This window comes from Dipodomys merriami, unplaced genomic scaffold, assembly GCF_024711535.1.
Source record: "Dipodomys merriami isolate MVZ:Mamm:240054 unplaced genomic scaffold, mDipMer1.0.p SCAF_1, whole genome shotgun sequence".
In the NCBI taxonomy this organism is placed as follows: domain Eukaryota; kingdom Metazoa; phylum Chordata; class Mammalia; order Rodentia; family Heteromyidae; genus Dipodomys; species Dipodomys merriami.
In genome coordinates, this window is record NW_027202270.1 from 9,398,066 (window position 1) to 9,414,890 (window position 16,825).

Consider the following 16,825-nt stretch of genomic DNA (forward strand, 5'->3'; position numbering starts at 1 on the left):
CAAGTATTTTTTCTTCTTCAAAAAAGCGTTGTAAAGTGAGAAAAGTTCTGCTTTTATGGGAAGAGAAATGAATGAAACATCGACTGTTTCACCAACCTTCGCCTCCCCGGTCCTTTGAGAAGCATGGCTCACCTTGAAGAGGTAGAAGCTGTGGTCGCTGTGCTGGGCGAGTTTCTCCTGCAGCCTCTGGACTAACAGTGTGAGCTGCTGCGTTCTCGATGTTGTGATCAGGGGCTCTACTTTCTGTATCTCTTCCACCAAGGCCCCAACATCAGTGCTGAAAATCACCCAGAAAACAGTTTGCATGTCAGAAATTACATATATATATATATATATATATATATATATATATACACACACACACATGTATATGTCCATTATATCAGAACTACATTGCTTTATAGAGATTGAGATTATATAGATTGAGAAACTGTTAAAAAGTACCATCTTGTTCTTCAAGAGATTCCTCAGAGAGGTGAAAAAAATCACCCAAGTCAGGAAATGGCATGGGGTGGAGCAGAAGTAAATAGGATGCTAGAATTTTCTAGAATGACTAGTTTTTACCATCATCTCCTCATCAAGACCCCCAAGTACAGCCCACTGAAACAAGCAGGAGGTAATACACCATAGAACAATTTTTAAAATAATGTAGAATATACAGCTCATCCACCTATCACGCTATCAGAGTTTTCCAAATGAAAGAAAGAAAGAAATTGAGACAATGTCTCATTTAACCTCCACTGGCTTTGAACTCTCCAGCATGCGGCCTCAGCCTCTGTAGTGTGAGAATTGCAAGAATAAGTCATCACACTCAGCCTCCAATGTTTCTTTTTTCTCTCTCTTTTTTTGAAACTATACAAATGGCTTTTATTTTGCATTATTTAAAGTATTGTAGATTTTGTTGTTGTTGTATTAGAAACAGCCACTGACCAGGAGTAGTGGTGGCACTTGGAAGCCTGCAACCTGGGCTGCAGAGATATCTCATCTCAAGAACAACAACAATGAACACCCGAGCTCCAGGTACCACATTTCAATTTGCTCCATTTCTCTGCAGCAAGGTATCCTTTGGGGGTAGCTGACATGATTCTAGTTGTTCCTCCACATCATCTATCCTCTGCAGGCCTTGTGCTATCACCGATTGCTTCATCCAGGATGCAAGGAGCAGGAAATGATACGGTATGGCAATATGTCTGAAATGTACAGTCCTGATGCAGTGCAGTGACTAACTGATTTTAAGAAACTGGCTGCTTTTTCCCATTCTGATCTCTTCTTCATGCTTGTCCACTGAGGGCTGCATGGCTGCTTCAACTCCAGGAATTACATTCTCAGCTCTGCTTCGTGACTTCCCTGGGACACTTCCCCAGGAGGCCTGGCCGTGGGAGCCAGCCGCCGGCAGCACCATCGCCCGCCAGCGGGGAGTCGGCAGCCAAGCCCTGTCCGTCCCTCAGGGTCGGGCTCACCGCTGAGGGCGGCTCTTCTAGGAGGAGGATGCAGCCGCACCGCGCTCCCCGCGTTTTCCCGGAGGGACCTCAGGCGCCTTGGGGCCGCGACCCTTCCATTCAACCCGATGGCACCACCAACCACCTCCAACGTTTCTTTTATGTGCTACTGCTAGGGCTTCATTCAACTTTCTTCCACACCACTTCCAAACCACTTGAGTCACGCCTCCAGCCTGCATTTTGCTGGCTAAGTGGAGATGGAGTCTCACAAACTTTCTTTCTCTATCTAGCTTTGAACCTTGATCCTCAAGATCTCCATTTCATAAGTAGCTAGAATTATGTGAGCCACAAACACCCAGTGAACATTTCTGACCTGTATTTTGATATAAAATACATGTTGCATCCTATAGCTGACTTACCTAGAACTGAGCTCAAGCAAATCTATGGATTTGGTCCTCAATTCACCACTTTTTTCATATTCCAACAGAATTCCTGCACATAAATATAATAGAGAACTGTGAATGGTAATGGTCTATGCCAAAATTGAATAGTGTTCAACTTGGCTCTGTCATCTTTATTTTTCAGATTCTCAGTTATAGCAGGTTCTGAATAAAGATAGATTTCTCTTGGTTTTTTCCTCTAAATATCCCTGGAATTATTCAACGGTCAATGATACAATGCAATTGTCAGGTAGAGGGATCTGGGAAGAGAGACAGTTTGGTTTGATAGTGCTGAGTCCCGGGTTTGCTCTTATTTCTAGATGTCCCAAACTAGAACCAAGAACCTGTGGCTAGGGATAAAAAAAAATGAACTGGAAAGACTTGGAAAAAATGATGTTAAGTGAAATAAGTCCAGAGAGACATAGGATATATGTTTTCCCTTCTATGAGGAAGCTAGGTTTAGCTTACAGACTCATAAGTACTCGGTATATGTTGTGTACAACAATGTGTGAACTGAAATACTCTAGATTTGAGGGAGATCGCAAATAGTGTAATTCCTCAGAAAGCCAAAATCGCAGTTCAGCACAAGAAAATACCAGGAAGCAGAAAGCTGAAAGGGGCGGGGTGGGGGTCTCGGGGAACATGGTAGAAGAATGAAGAGAAGAAGAGGAAAATACAGACAAGAGTCCAATCAATGTACATCTTACAAAAATTAAGAAGAATAAGGGAAGGGGTGTGTAGAGGAAGAATGGATTAAAAGGGGTTATATTGGTCAAGATACATTACATGCAAAACCTGCTTTGTAAATTGGCAACTACTTAAAGATTATTTTTCTGATTTTTTTTGGCCAGTAGTGGGGCTTGGACTCAGGGCCTGGACACTGTCTCTGAGCCTCTTTGTGCTCAAGGCTAGAACTCTACCACTTGAGCCACACTGCCACTTCTGTAGAGATAATTTTTAAAAATTAAAAATATGTATGGAGAAATGTTTTAAAAGGCGGGCTGAGACAAATCTGCTTCTTATTGTTGTGGTAAAGGTGATGTGCGGAGGGGTTACAGCTGCGTGCATCCGGTAACGCGACATTTCTTTCTGAACAGTGACACGCCTTCCTCACGCTCTGGCAGGTTTTCCTTCTCAGCCCCTTCCACAGTTATGCAGTTCACCTTCAACACGGTGTCTGGTGAGCACCAGTGCTGCATCTGTTCACCCTCATCCCACCATTTCTTTGTCCCCCATCCATCCTCCAAAGACAGATAAATGAAGAAACAAGGCAAAAGGTACCGAAAACAAAAACAGCAACAAAGGGAAAAAAAACCTCGTGTTTTCATTTCTTGGAGTTCATTTTGATAAATATTATTTTATATGATCACATGCACATAGCTATTACACATTTGTGATCATTTCCTGAGAATACCCTCCTTTGTCTCACTGTGTTAATGTCTAGAGACCTGTATAATTTATTATGTCTCAGTATTTTTGTCTTTTACCAAAAAAAGAAAGAAAAGAAGAAAGAAAGAAAGAAAGAAAGAAAGAAAGAAAGAAAGAAAGAAAGAAAGAAGAAAGAAAGAAAGAAAGAAAGAAAGAAAGAAAGAAAGAAAGAAAGAAAGAAAGAAAGAAAGAAAAGTAATAGAGAGAGGGGGGGAGGGAGGGAAGGAAGGAAGAAAGAGAGATGGAGGGAGGGAGGGAAGAAGGGAGGAAGGAAGGAAAAAAGGAAGGAAGGAAGGAAGGAAGGAAGGAAGGAAGGAAGGAAGGAAGGAAGGAGGGAGGGAGGAGAGAGAGAAGAAAGATGAGGAGAAGAAAGAGAACTTAAGTACTTTATACTAAGTACTGGCTTTCTAGTGAATAAACTGTAATGAGCTACACTCTTTGGTAGAGGGGGAAACATTATCAGTTCCCGACAGTCACAAAAGGAAGAAATTGTGTATCTCTGGGCTATCAATCTTTCCCAGAAATTTATATTTTGTGGCCTACTTATCACACATCCTATTTAGTAGAATTTTGAAGGGTGGACAAATGGCTCCTACTGGATTTTATGTGCAATTATCAGAAGGAAGAACAAAAAAATGTTTGTGGGAAATTGGACTGATGTAAGCAACACTTTTCTTTGCATCATTCACCATTTCAGACCTTAGATAAGTTCCATTTTCTACTCAGGAGTGGGAGGGAGTGAGAACAGCGCTTGACTTTTAGAAACCTCATGGCCCTGAGCCTCTTCCGCAGTGAAATCTTTGGAACACCCAACAGCATGAGCTTCCCGTGGTGTGCCACCAGAGTGCTCCAAGAGCCAGGTGCCAGAGTTCTACCCTGAATCAACCGTCAGGCTGAATATATCTGTCTGCTCTGACTCAACTGTAAAATTATTAACTTCCCTACCAAGAATTAAACATTTTAAACTTAAAAAAAAACAGTCAAGAAAGCTTGCTCCCTGTGACCAGAAGACCAGGAAAGCTAAACAAACAGCATCCCACCCACCCATGAACCAAGGGAGGTCTAAGTCCCACCACTACATTCCCTGGGCGGCAGCAGAGTCCAGGCGAAGCTCCAGACCTTCTGGGCTACTGCTCTGCAACCAGGGCCCGGCCGAGGTGCAGCAGCAGCAGCAGCAGCAGCAGCAGCAGTACAACCTCACAACTTCCCACACCCCCTCCACAGGTGGATTCCTGCCCCACCCTTCTGCCAAATGGGAGCAGAGAAGTCCTGTGATGTCCCAACTCCCGTTCCACACCAGAGCCAGCTCAGCAAGGCCTGTGTCTCCCCTCCTTCTATCCAGCGGGGTGCACAGGTCCAGAGGTGAGCCTGGTCACACAGTGCGGCGCTGCCCTCTCTCATATAGCAGCCGCAGGAATTCAACACAAACTGGCAGCACCCAAAGCATCACACAAAGGCTCAGGGACTGAAGCTGTTAGTGGAATGAAAGCCCGCAGCCTAGAGCGGAACATATATGCTCCATCTAACCAGGCCCAGAGCCTGCTAAAACAGACCTACCACATAGAGCTTCCTAATAGGACAGCCAGCATGTCCAGGGCACCATCAAAAAGTCTCCCATCGCACCAGGCCAGGTGAAGGCAATCAGCAAACACCAGGGCAGAGACAGAGGAATTATCCATCCACCCAGGACTTCATTACTGAGTAATGAATTACTGATAATGTGAATGGTCTACATGGAGATGTGTTTCGGCATACATCAAACATCTCAATCACTATCATCAGAAAACTTCTGCTTGGTGAGCTGGTAGGAAGCTATGGAAGATACAAGTTTTCTGAAATGCTTTCTTTTTCATTCACAAGCTCAAGTTTTATCACTGGCATGAAATGCTGACAGTTTTACTGGAAATTTTCAAGTTTACTGGGCTCGTTTTCAAGAAAATATCTGCCAAATGCCCAGATCTGGGCGGGGAGGGGGAAATCCTGCTTATCTGATTGTCTTTCAAAACAGCCAGTTTACTCAACAACTCACACAGTTTCCCTCGGGGCCACAGTGGCACTTGCCTGCATGTGGGAGATGCCTTTGTGACATTCCACCTGCTCCCCCAATGGATCCCAAAGGGCACACACAGGATCACAGGGTCATGTACCCACAGTCCGCTGCTTCCATAAGTTCTGCAGCTTCATCAAAGACCTTCGTAAGTGAGCGGAGTATTCTCTTCCTAGTGTGAGAAGATTAATGAAGAATACACCCACCACCCTCGGATTCTGCTGACAGTGCCCTGATGTGGAACCAGGGCCCACCCACTCCCAGCTCTTGCTGCTCCGTACCATCATGGTGCAGGTCAGGGCCGTGAGAAATCCAGTAACACTTTGGTGTTATTACCATAATAACCTTGGAATGGTTCAAAGGCTTCAGGACTTCGCTACACTTGGAGAGTCAAAGCCGCAGATCATATATGAGAACCTTGCCAGCAAGCAGTCAGTGCTATCAGATCCCTGTGCTTGCTTCTCAAAAGCACAGAGTCCTTGAAAACTGAATGTGGCCGAGTTGAAAAGGTGGCACAGGCATCAGAGAGATGCACATTTGTATTTTTGGGGGTCCGGTTGTGGGGCCTGAACTCTGGGTCTGGGCACTGTCCCTCAGCTCTTCAGCACAAGGCTAGTGCTCTACCACTTGAGCCACAGCACCACTTCCGGCTTTTTTCTTTTTGCTTATGTGGTGCTGAGGAATTGAACCCAGGGCCTCAGGCATGCAAGGCAAGCACTGTACCACTGAGCCACCTTCCCAGCCCGAGATGCATGTTTTTGAGTTGCTGTTCAAACCTTTATTTATTGTTGTCATGACACTAGAAAAAATAATCTTTTATGGCTCAATTTTTTTCAATCTGTAGATAATTTAAAGGTTAAGGTTAAATAAGATATATATATGTATATATACATAATGTTATATATACATATATGTAATTCTTTCGCATATAGGAAGTCTAAACAGCCATAGCTTGCTGCCTACTTATTCATCACATCTTGTCTGAGCTATCCTACATGGGATATCACAGGTCACTTTGTACCAGTTGAGTTGCATTTGTGCAATCTCTTCCCAGTGATGCTGAAACATCTATCAGGGGAAAAACAACTTACTATGTGCTCCCTTATATTTCCTAGAGGAACAAACAAGTCTCGGTGACGTAAATACAGCAGGTTCACATGATTTGTCCTGGATCAGACTGTTCCACTTCCCTTTCCTGGCTTCCATCTCTCCCTCGTGGTGCCTGTCCCTCCCTAGGTCTTCCTGAGTTTTCCAACTGTGTAAGCAGACCTTGCTAAATGCACCAACTACTAGCACACGAGTGAATGGTTATCCCCAGGTTGATTAATTCAGTTTGCATTCCTTGCCTTTCTACCACATGGCCCTTTGGAAATAACCCTACGACAAACTCCCTTTTTCCTCATCTGTTTTCTTCCTCAGGCTTTGTGAAATGTGTCTTTCTCTAATGACTTTGATATTCTCATTCTCCTTTGTTGCTCATACTGGAGATGTTTGAAGTGTATCTCCAAGGATTCTTTTCTCTTTTCTGCATTCTTTCTCTCTTTAAATTCAACCAGGTCCATAGTCTCAATTTCCATCAAAATGCTAATTATGAATTTCCAGTCAACAACTTTCTGGAGTTCTAGATATAAAGGGATTTTCCCTCTCCTCGAAGTTCAGGGTCTTCCTTTACCGTCTTTCAACTCTGATTCAGTGTCAGACCTCTCTGCTGCTGAGTGGCATGGCTACCATCTTGGAGGAAATTTCACCTCAATAGGATCTCACTGCAGTAGTTTAGCAAAGCCCACACAGGAACCCAAGCAGCTGCTATGCAATGAAAGCTACCATTTTAGCACAGCAAAATCAATCAAAATATTTTTAATGACTTAGGAAACTGCCTGATACCACCACACAGCTGGAAAACAAGTGGAGTCCAGCTTCATTTGACCTAGTTTTGCTTTGCCAGCCCCCATCCTGAAATTGCTGTTTTGAATTGAAGACCCAAAGCCACACTCTGGTTCTCTAGTATGAGAAACAAACTTTAAAAGAATAAAAGGAGGGGCTGGGAAGGTTGCTCAGTGGTAGAGCTCTTGCCTTGCAAGCATGAGGCCCTGGGTTCGATTCCTCAGCACCACATAAGCAAAAAGAAAAAAGCTGGAAGTGGCGCTGTGACTCAAGTGGTAGAGCGCTAGCCTTGAGCTGAAGAGCTAAGGGACAGTGCCCAGGCTCGGAGTTCAGGCCCCACAACCAGACCCAAAAAAAATTAAAAAAAAATAAAATAAAAAGAATAAAAGGAATGTTCTGCTGACAGCCAGCCACCAAAAAAAAAAAAAAACCATGTAGTTTCCTTAAGAACACAAAAGACAGCGTGTACCACATCAAGCTTTTTAGGAAAATATACATATTACAATACATTAAAATTCCTGAAAACCTAGTGATACACCATTACTGGATGTTCTAGAAATAATTGAGGTGTGTTTACAAGAATTCATAGAATATAAGAGGCTCCAACTATAAGCTGGAAAGGCATCGATACGGGAACCAGCAGAGCAGGAGGTAATGGAAGGATCGTGTTCACAAGTGCAGAAGAACTAAGTATAAAGTTAATGAAGACAGACAAGGTCTAACAGAGTTCTCAGATACAAATGAAACTTGAATTTTTACTCTATGAGATACTACCATAAACTATCAAGCAATATATATTCTGGTGCAAAATTAGGTAACTATAGTACAGTGATTCAGACATAGAAATTTTAAAGAAATCAGAAAGGAATGTCAAATTGATGAGGGAAGACTGGATTGTTAAGTCACAATGTAATGATCAGATGACTTTCTTTTTCTTGTAAATGCTATACTTCTTACCTTGGAAGGAGACAGAAAAATGCACATGATGAAGTAGCATAGATTTATAGGGGTGTTACACAGTATGTCCCTGGAAGGGAGGAGTTGTTTTGGGGGGGTTGTTGTTGTTTTTGTTTTTATCTTTAAGTAGTTGTACTAAAGAGTTCATGGATTCAATGAAACAAAGTAGTTTATGATCAATGTGATCTCTTTCGACATTCCCCCGAGCTGTCCCAACCCACCTCTCTCCTCATTTTTGTGCAACATGCCTTAGTTATTTTTACTAATCTCACCCCAGGGATAGAAAAAGTAAGATATTTTATTTTATTTTTTTTTGGGGGGGGGTCGGGTCATGGGGCCTGAACTCTGGGCCTGGGCGCTGTCCCTCAGCTCTTCAGCTCAAGGCTAGTACTCTACCACTTGAGCCACAGTGCTTATGTGGTGCTGAGGAATCGAACCCAGGGCCTCATGCATGCAAGGCAAGCGCTCTACCACTGAGCCACCTTCCCAGCCCCAAAGTAAGATATTTTAAAGCAAATAAATTAGATTTTTACAATACAATCTACAAAAAAAATTCTGGTTGGTTGGAAATTTTAATATTAAAAATTGACTATAAAATTTAAAAAATTGAAGATGTTATGTCTTACTGATAGTAATTGGCTTTTTTAAAACATGATGTGAAACTCAACAATGAAAATTCTAAAATGGATAGATTCATCTTAAATAAATGGCCAGCTTCAACTAGTGAAACGTATGACAAAGTTAAAGAGAAATGGCAATCAGAAAGACCACTCAACTATTTAAAAAAAAAAGCTTGGAAAACTTAATGTAAAGAACTCCAAATTTGATTCTTTTTAAGAAAAGAAAAGAAAAATGGTCAGAAACCATGAATGGTCCACTTGCAATGAAAACAAATATTGATCAGTAAATACACCAAAATTAAAAAACAAAACTTACAAGTTCAATGAAAGGAAACATATGCAATAAAATAGCAGGTACAATTTTATCCTTCAGATTAGAAAAGATCCCAAAGACTGGCCCTCAGCATTATGCAGGAGAAGCAAGCATTCACCCAGTGTTGATGGCATGTTAAGCAGCTTTTGAAGGGGTCATCAGGATTTAGGGGTTCTTTTCTTCCTTTGTCTATTTTGCAGCACTTTGTCATAAGTAAGTAGTCCCTTTGTAATAAAATATATGATACAAAAATAAGAAAATAGGGAGAGAAAAAGAAAGAACAAATAGGGGAGTCAACATTACTGGTATATAAAATCTTGAAGAACAAGATCTCCACTAGGTTATTTCCAAGTACAGTAGAACATTCTGAAAGACATAAAGTCTACACACCCACAATGCTTTCCTTTCTGTGCCGAGAGAATCAAGCACTCAATACACTTTTGAGTAAATAAGGGAGGTAAACAATGAATCCAGTAATATAATAATCTGTAACTCAATGAATAAATAATAACTCAGAGAAAGACTGGGGGAGAAAGTACTTGACAGTCCACAGAGTACCACCTAATATTTTAAGAAAATGCCTTAAAAAATAGCAAACAAATTAACAAAAGTCTGACTCTTTGATTTACAGTTTCCTTGTTTCTAGGGAAAATGAGTAATGCTCAAAAGCCATAAGCTGGTTAAGTTGCTGAACTTAGTTAAATGGCTGAACAAATGGATACAGGAAATAAAGTGCAAAATGTGACTGCTTCAAATATGACCACACACCAGGGCAGTCATATATATTGCTCCATGAACTACTGAGCCTCCAACATGAGCAAAGAGCTGTGATGTATGCTAGGCAGAATGTAAGCAAGATTAGACAAAGATGCTGATACAAGTTTGTCTTTCTCTGGTGACTGTTTTACAGAACACTTCCATGTTCTTCATCTTCTCATAGTCATGAGGCAGTAAGAAGCTCCTATCTCAATTTTTTATGGTATATAAAATGGTTCTATTCAAACATGACCTATATTCTCTAATTGGACCAACAGATACCTTAAGAGCACTCAGAACATTAACCAGGTTAATTAATGCTGTGCAGTTCTTTCTCCTAGCTAAACAGCTCATGATCTCTTACAAAAAATAAAAGATGGTGCCTGCTGTAACTGAGTCATTTGAAGAACAAACGGTCAGCATCAGCTGCTCCCAATGCCCAGAGTTTTGGGATTCAGGAACAGGATCGAATTCAAAGGAAACGCCCGTGTCTGGTTTACCGATGCGTCACTATGTATGTTTCATCATCAGGAATGGAGGTAGAGAGGCAAGTTCTATGGAAGCTAACCGGAAAATGTTCCACATCTGTCTGTCATTCACATGGAAGTGGGAGGGCTGAAATGAGTGGATGCACACGGGATCCAAGGTGACACAGGCGTGAGTCAGTCGTAAACAATTTTTTTCCTATTTGATTAGGTCATTGAAACACTCACCTACTATCCAGTGGAATCTTGGGACCTTGCCTATCACCTGACACACCAAAGATTGGAATTTGGAAATGAAATATTTAAATGTGCTAAGTAATATGATCTCATTACAAAATAATCGTTAAGGCACCAAGTTGCCAGCCTGAGTGTAATGTGTTTCTGGAGTTGAAGGCTGCTTCTGTTAGAACTGAAGTAGAAGCAGAATCACTGAGATGAACTCTTTCCCAAAGAGTTTTAACAGTCTACTTAAAACACATCATCTCAGGCTGGGAAGGTGGCTCAGTGGTAGAGTGTTTGCCTTGCATGCATACGGCCCTGCGTTCGATTCCTCAGCACCACATAAACAGAAAAGGCCAGAAGTGGTGCTGTGGCTCAAATGGTAGAGTGCTAGCCTTGAGCTAAAAAGCTGAGGGATAGTGCCCAGGAGCAAAGTTCAGGCCCTACAACCAACAAAAGAAAAAAAAATCATCTCATCATACGTGTTGTATTCAATAAGTGTATGGATGTCAGGGATTCAAAATCAACAAAAGAGGCAAAGGACCTACCCTCATACAGATGTTATTCTTGTAGAGAAGACAAGGCAAGAAAAATAAGTGAAATTACGGTGTCTGTGTGTGTCTATGTGTGTGTCTGTGTGTGTTGAACTGAGACAGCCCTAAGAAGACAAGACGAATGTAAAAAGAGGACCAACTGTGAAACATCTGGAGAAGACAAACAGTTTAGAAAGGGAAGGCGTCTAAGCCTGCACTTCATTCATGTTTACAGCACATGTGGATGCAACGCTATGCAAATGCCCAGGGGAAGATTATGCCAAGCAGAAGGAACAGCAACTTCAGAAGCTCTAAGTGGCGGTCACACAGGGCTAGCCCATGCCACCTGGGAGTAGAGCAGGTAACAAGGGTCAGTCAGCCTGCAGGGCCTGCACCATCACCCTGTCACCCATACCTGGGTCGGAGAGACTTCGAAGGGCTTGGGAAAAGAGCAAAATGGTCAGATCTGTGTTTTACTATAGTCATCCCTAGTGGGGAAAAGAGACTGAAATGGAATAAGAGTGGGAGCATTAGCCGTGGACAGCGTGGGCAGCGTGGACTTTTCACAGCACAGAGCTATCACTGGATTACATCCAGTTTGAAACCAAACTGCCAAGACTGTTATTGGACCAGATGTTAAAAGAATGGAGACAAAGATGAGCCCAAAACATTGGCCTGAGCAAGCAGAGAAATCAGGCTACAGTTAACTGAGTTACGGGGGAGCACAGGAGCCTCGCTCCCCTGTGAGGTGCACTGGCCCGCCGTGGACAGAGGAGTCAGTTGGGTTGGATGCAGCTCAGATAGGAAAGATGGATGGCCACAAGGGGAGGGAGGGCGGGGGAACTGGTGAAGGGCGCATTCAGAGTGCAAACACTGAAGTGATGGAAGACAGCATGCCCTCAAGGAGAAAGGCAAATGAGTCAGCACTGAGGGATGTGTTACTGTCACCAGGCTGGCTGACAGCTTGACGACCGTAACAGACTGGCCTAGGGGAAAAGTTCATCCATGGCTTCAGCCAGGCATTCAGATCTCAGACTCCATATTTCCGACCTACACCCCCAAGAAAGGGACAAAGGCAAGGTGATCATTCATTAGAAGTGACAAAAACCAGCACTGGTTTATGTACAGGCACAGGCAAGAGGAAATGGAGTGCTTAAAGAGAACAGGTTACTAATTTCCTAGCTTCCATGCCTAATGGCTTTTCAGTTGATTTTACTTGGAATCCTACAGGGAGTAGCTTTCTGCAAAAGTTAATGTTGGAGAAAGTTGCAGCCCGGTTTTCATGTCTGGGTCGATCTTTGTCATAATCTACAGGCATCTACATGCAGTCACTCAACAAACACTCAGAGCCTCCTGTGTCTCAGGATCTGGTCCAGGTGCTAAGGATCCAGCCATAGACAAAGGAGAAGTTTTAGTTTGCATGGAGTTTACATTCTATAGGTCAGACATGAACAGTTAAACATAATAGTGTGTCCATAGAGACAACAAAAGTGGGCTAGAAAAAAAATCAGTGAGGGATATATTTAACAGACTGTAAATAAGGATATCTCTGGTTTTATGGCATTGTCTGAAATGAAATAAAGAGATCAGTTATTCCAAGGCCTCAGGAAAGTTAGATCCAGAAAGAGGACAATGAGTGCGAGGTCCTCCTTTAATTCTTGGAAGAACCAGGTAAAGAATCTAAAATGCAGAAAAGCTTACAGACTGCAGGTTTTATAGGTATAACAGGTGACTAATTCCATTCAGATTCCTCTAGCTGCTAATGACAGAGACTGCCGGGAAGAGGGTGAAAACCAGCAATTCAGAGGCTTGCCCAGCTAGGGGCCATGGCTGCCAGAATAGAAGACTGGACTAAAGGTGGTAGCTGGTAAGAGGCTGAGCCAGGAAAATGACAGTGGAGAGAGGGACACTTTGTTGTGATGAATTCATAGACTGTTCCAGAAGCAGAGCTGGCCAAATCTGTTTCTAGAATAAGAGAGTACAAAGAGACTTAAAGGGATTGATGAAGGAAAACTACCAAGCTTTCTTTTCTACCAGAAAAACTAGATGGGTGGTGATACCATTTACAAACAGGGAGCAGTCTGTAAAAGAAGCAAAATTACGATGGCATAAGTGAAAAAGAATCATAAATTCTATCAGATATTTCAAGAGAGATGTTAACTAAACCATTGACTGCTTGCTGGGAAAAATGAGATATTTACCCTCATTCGTGTGTGTGTGTGTGTGTGTGTGTGTGTGTGTGTGTGTGCGCGCGCGCGGGCGCACTGGAGTTTGAACTCGTGGCCTGGATGCCTTAACTTTTTTGCTTAAGGCTCTGTTCCAGTTCTCGATTTTTGTTTATTAATTACAGATACAGAGTCTCACAAATTTTCCTTCCTGGGCTGGGCTTCCAACTACAGTCCTCAAATCTTAGCCTCTGAGCCACCAGCACCCAACCCCCTTAAATTCTTTTAAGTCCTACCTTCATAAAACTATCTTAAATCAAATTTAACCTATTCTCCTTTGAAATTTTATATGATTTCTTCATTCAAACTTTCCATGACAGGCAAGCATTGTTTTTGGTCATCTGTGTTTTTCTGTGGCAAGTTTCATATCCTTTATTTTGCATTCATATTTTGTCAGTCGTGGGGCTTGAACCCTAGACCTGGGTGCTGTCCCTCAGTTCTTCAGCTCAAGGCTAGCACCCTACCACTTGAGCCCCAGGATCACTTCCAGCTTTTTTCTGTTTATGTGGTGCTGAGGAATCGAACCCCAGGACCTTATGCATGCAAGGCAAACACTCTACCACTGAGCTACCTTCCCATTCCCTGTATTCATATTATTTTTAATATGAACTCAGACATAGGAACCAAGCATTCTACTCCTGGTTTTGTCCCTGTTACGCTTAGTGAATCACTGTATATCAGGTCCCCCCCTCTTTCTCAATGTGGCCATACCCTTGCCAAAAAACAAGAGGACCAGAGAAGCACACCCTACTGTGAAACAATGGAATTTCGTGAGTGTATTTCATTATTGGCTAACTCATTAAAATCAAGGGCTACTGCCTTCTTTAAACTCACATGGCAAGGTTGGCACAGTGTAAAAAACAGCAAGCAGGCAGTGTATTGATCAGGTGACAGAAAAGGCTACAGTCACTAGCTTAGTAAGCCTTGTGTGTCTGTGCATTTTCCTTCTCACCCTCCATTGACATTGGCTTGATCCTTCTGGTGCATAATTTGGGGAGGGGAAGGGAAAAAAACAAAATGCTTAAATGGGGATACAGGTTGACCCAGTGTAACAATGAGATGTAGAAGACACTATGTTGAAAACAAACTTTACAACTTGTTGGGGGGGAGGGAGGGAGGAGTTGGGGAGGTGGGAAGGGAAGGGATCGTAGGGGAAAAACAAAAGAGGTAACAATGCTCAATAGGAAATGTACTCATTACCTTACTCATGCAACTGTAACCCCTCTGTACACTATTTTTACAATAATATATATATATATTTAGAGAGAGAGAGAGAGAGAGAGAGAGAGAGAAAGCAATGACATCCTTCTATTGTCTTCCCTTCCAAAAACCAATATCCCAGGACACCCACCGATCGTTCTCTCTCGGGCCAACCAGCCTCACTCAAGAATAACCAGGAAGCATGGCATTTAAAAGTTTTTGAAACGTCCTATACGTCACTCTAAGTGTTTTGAGGAGCAGTGTCCAGCATCTGAAAGGCTGAGCGGCGGGGGAGGGGGAAGGGAGGGAAGCCTCCCCCCCCCTTCTTTGTCCCCCCAAAGTCACTCACTTGGGATCCCACCTCCCTCTGGGGTCCCAACCCCTCCTCTGCCCCAGACCCTCACAGCCAGCATGTTGGGGGGCCGGAACCCGCCATGTGGGGCGCCTTACCTGGCGGGTAATATCTGAGCAGAAGGCTCTTGAGCTTCATTTTCTTCCCTTCGGACACCATGCTGATGGTCTTGGTAGCCATGGAAACGGCCAAACAGCAACTGGCGGCGGTGGCAGCAGCGCGCACGCGCAGGCGCCCCAGCTAGTTTCTCTAGTTCAAGCTGCTGTGAGCCGGGCTTGGCAGCCTGCCCTGCGGGGCCCCCAAGTCTGCAGGGATGGTAAGAGTTCTCCTCAAGTTCTCAAGTGATTCACTTACTGTGCTTCTCTTTTTAAGAAGGTAATTTGAAAGAGAAGAAAAAAATCTAATTCCTGGGATGTATGATACTGTCATATCATTTCCAAAAATGCAGGTTAACGTATATGCAATTTTTTTAAAGGCTGTTAAATTACTACGCTATTGCCTGTTAAGTATTCCGAACCTTCCCGTTTCTTTGTTTAAAAAACAAAGAAAAACAGAGCAAGTGTCTCAGATGTTCAAGCATCCAACTGAGCCTTTTTTAGTGGAGGTACTTAGCAGATAAGAAAGATCATTGAACCAGGAAAACCTTTGCTGCTAAGTGAGTGACACAATCAAAGCTGACAGAAAGCCACAACCCACAAAAACCATCTTCTGCCAACCAGGGACCTACATGAAATTCAAGATAACGTCTCCACCTTTTTCCTCCTAGTCGGGAGAGGCAGAAAATTACTTTTACAGAAGTGAGGAGGTGTCTGGTACATTTTGTTAAAAACACTTTATTGTTTAGGTCATGGCATTTTAAAATGTGTCTTTTTCAACAATCCGCTACAGTGGAGATAGGTGCACATCATCTAAACCATGTCATCAATGTTGACATCACCAATCTGAGTACGCACTGACTTCTTGTAATGTACCAAGGAGGACACAGAAAGCTTAGAAGGCTGGCCCAAAATGCATCATTTGACCCTGAGGAAAAACAAATCAAGGAAATAATAAAATAACAGTCAAGGTCAACGAATTTAAAAAAACTAAAGAACTAAGCCTGATTAAAGAAACTAAATATATAAAACAATGAAAATACTAAATGATCATGTACCCCAGACCAAGTAAATAATTATGAAGCTGATCACTGACACAATGAATGAAATCTGAGGAGAGTTGTGATTTAAATAATAGTATTTTTTATTTTGATGGCAATATGGTGATGATTTAAGAGAATGCCTTTGTTAGTGGAAAAGATACACTGATTTATTTTGAGATAAAAGGAACATGACATTTGTAATCAACTCTCAAACTCTTGTAAGTCACCAGTAAGTATACACTTATGTGTGTATTTGCATGGGAAAAGCAATTTAAAAATGATAAAGCCAAAGAGAAAAATCTTGAATTTAGCTAAGAAGTTCCTTGTGTGGAGTTCTCTGTTAAGATTGAAATTCTTAAAATAAAAGGGCTTTTGTTTCCTGCAGAGCAAACTCGGCTTCAGAATATTCTAACACAAGATGGAACTGAACAAGTATTTGTCTCTACTTTTATCTTTTAAGAAAGCCTGAATTTTACTTCTTCTTTTACTTCTAATCTAATCTCCATACTCCTCTTGCTCTGAAATAAGATGCTGCTGAGGTTTCAATTCACGCTTGGCCCAGTCACTTTGGAGCCCTTGATGAGACAGAACACTGTAAGGATGACAGAATGTGGTGGAGGAGGCTGTTCATAGCAGCTGGGAAGGAAAGACAGACAGACAGACATATGACAGATAGAGACAGATGGAGTCAGGAACAGACTGAGGACAAATCATACCCTTCAGGGCATGACTCCAATGTCCTACTTCTTGCAAGTCTGATCTACCTCTTGAAGTTTCCATTAATTCCCC

The 16,825-nt window shown here is 42.5% G+C and overlaps 1 protein-coding gene across 5 annotated transcripts in view; it reads right to left on the reverse strand.

The window, feature by feature from the left end:
• Window positions 1-15,069, reverse strand: part of Daw1 (dynein assembly factor with WD repeats 1) — a 37,504-nt gene extending 22,435 nt beyond the window's left edge. For all 5 annotated transcript variants that reach the window (XM_070023843.1, XM_070023748.1, XM_070024017.1 and 2 more), the window contains exons 1-3: window positions 14,997-15,069; window positions 1,859-1,931; window positions 133-277 (exon numbers count right to left, since the gene is read on the reverse strand). In XM_070023843.1, coding sequence (XP_069879944.1) covers window positions 133-277; window positions 1,859-1,931; window positions 14,997-15,057 — 279 coding nt within the window. In that variant the 5' untranslated portion in view covers window positions 15,058-15,069. The remainder of the gene's footprint in view (window positions 1-132; window positions 278-1,858; window positions 1,932-14,996) is intronic.
• Window positions 15,070-16,825: the final 1,756 nt, after the last annotated feature.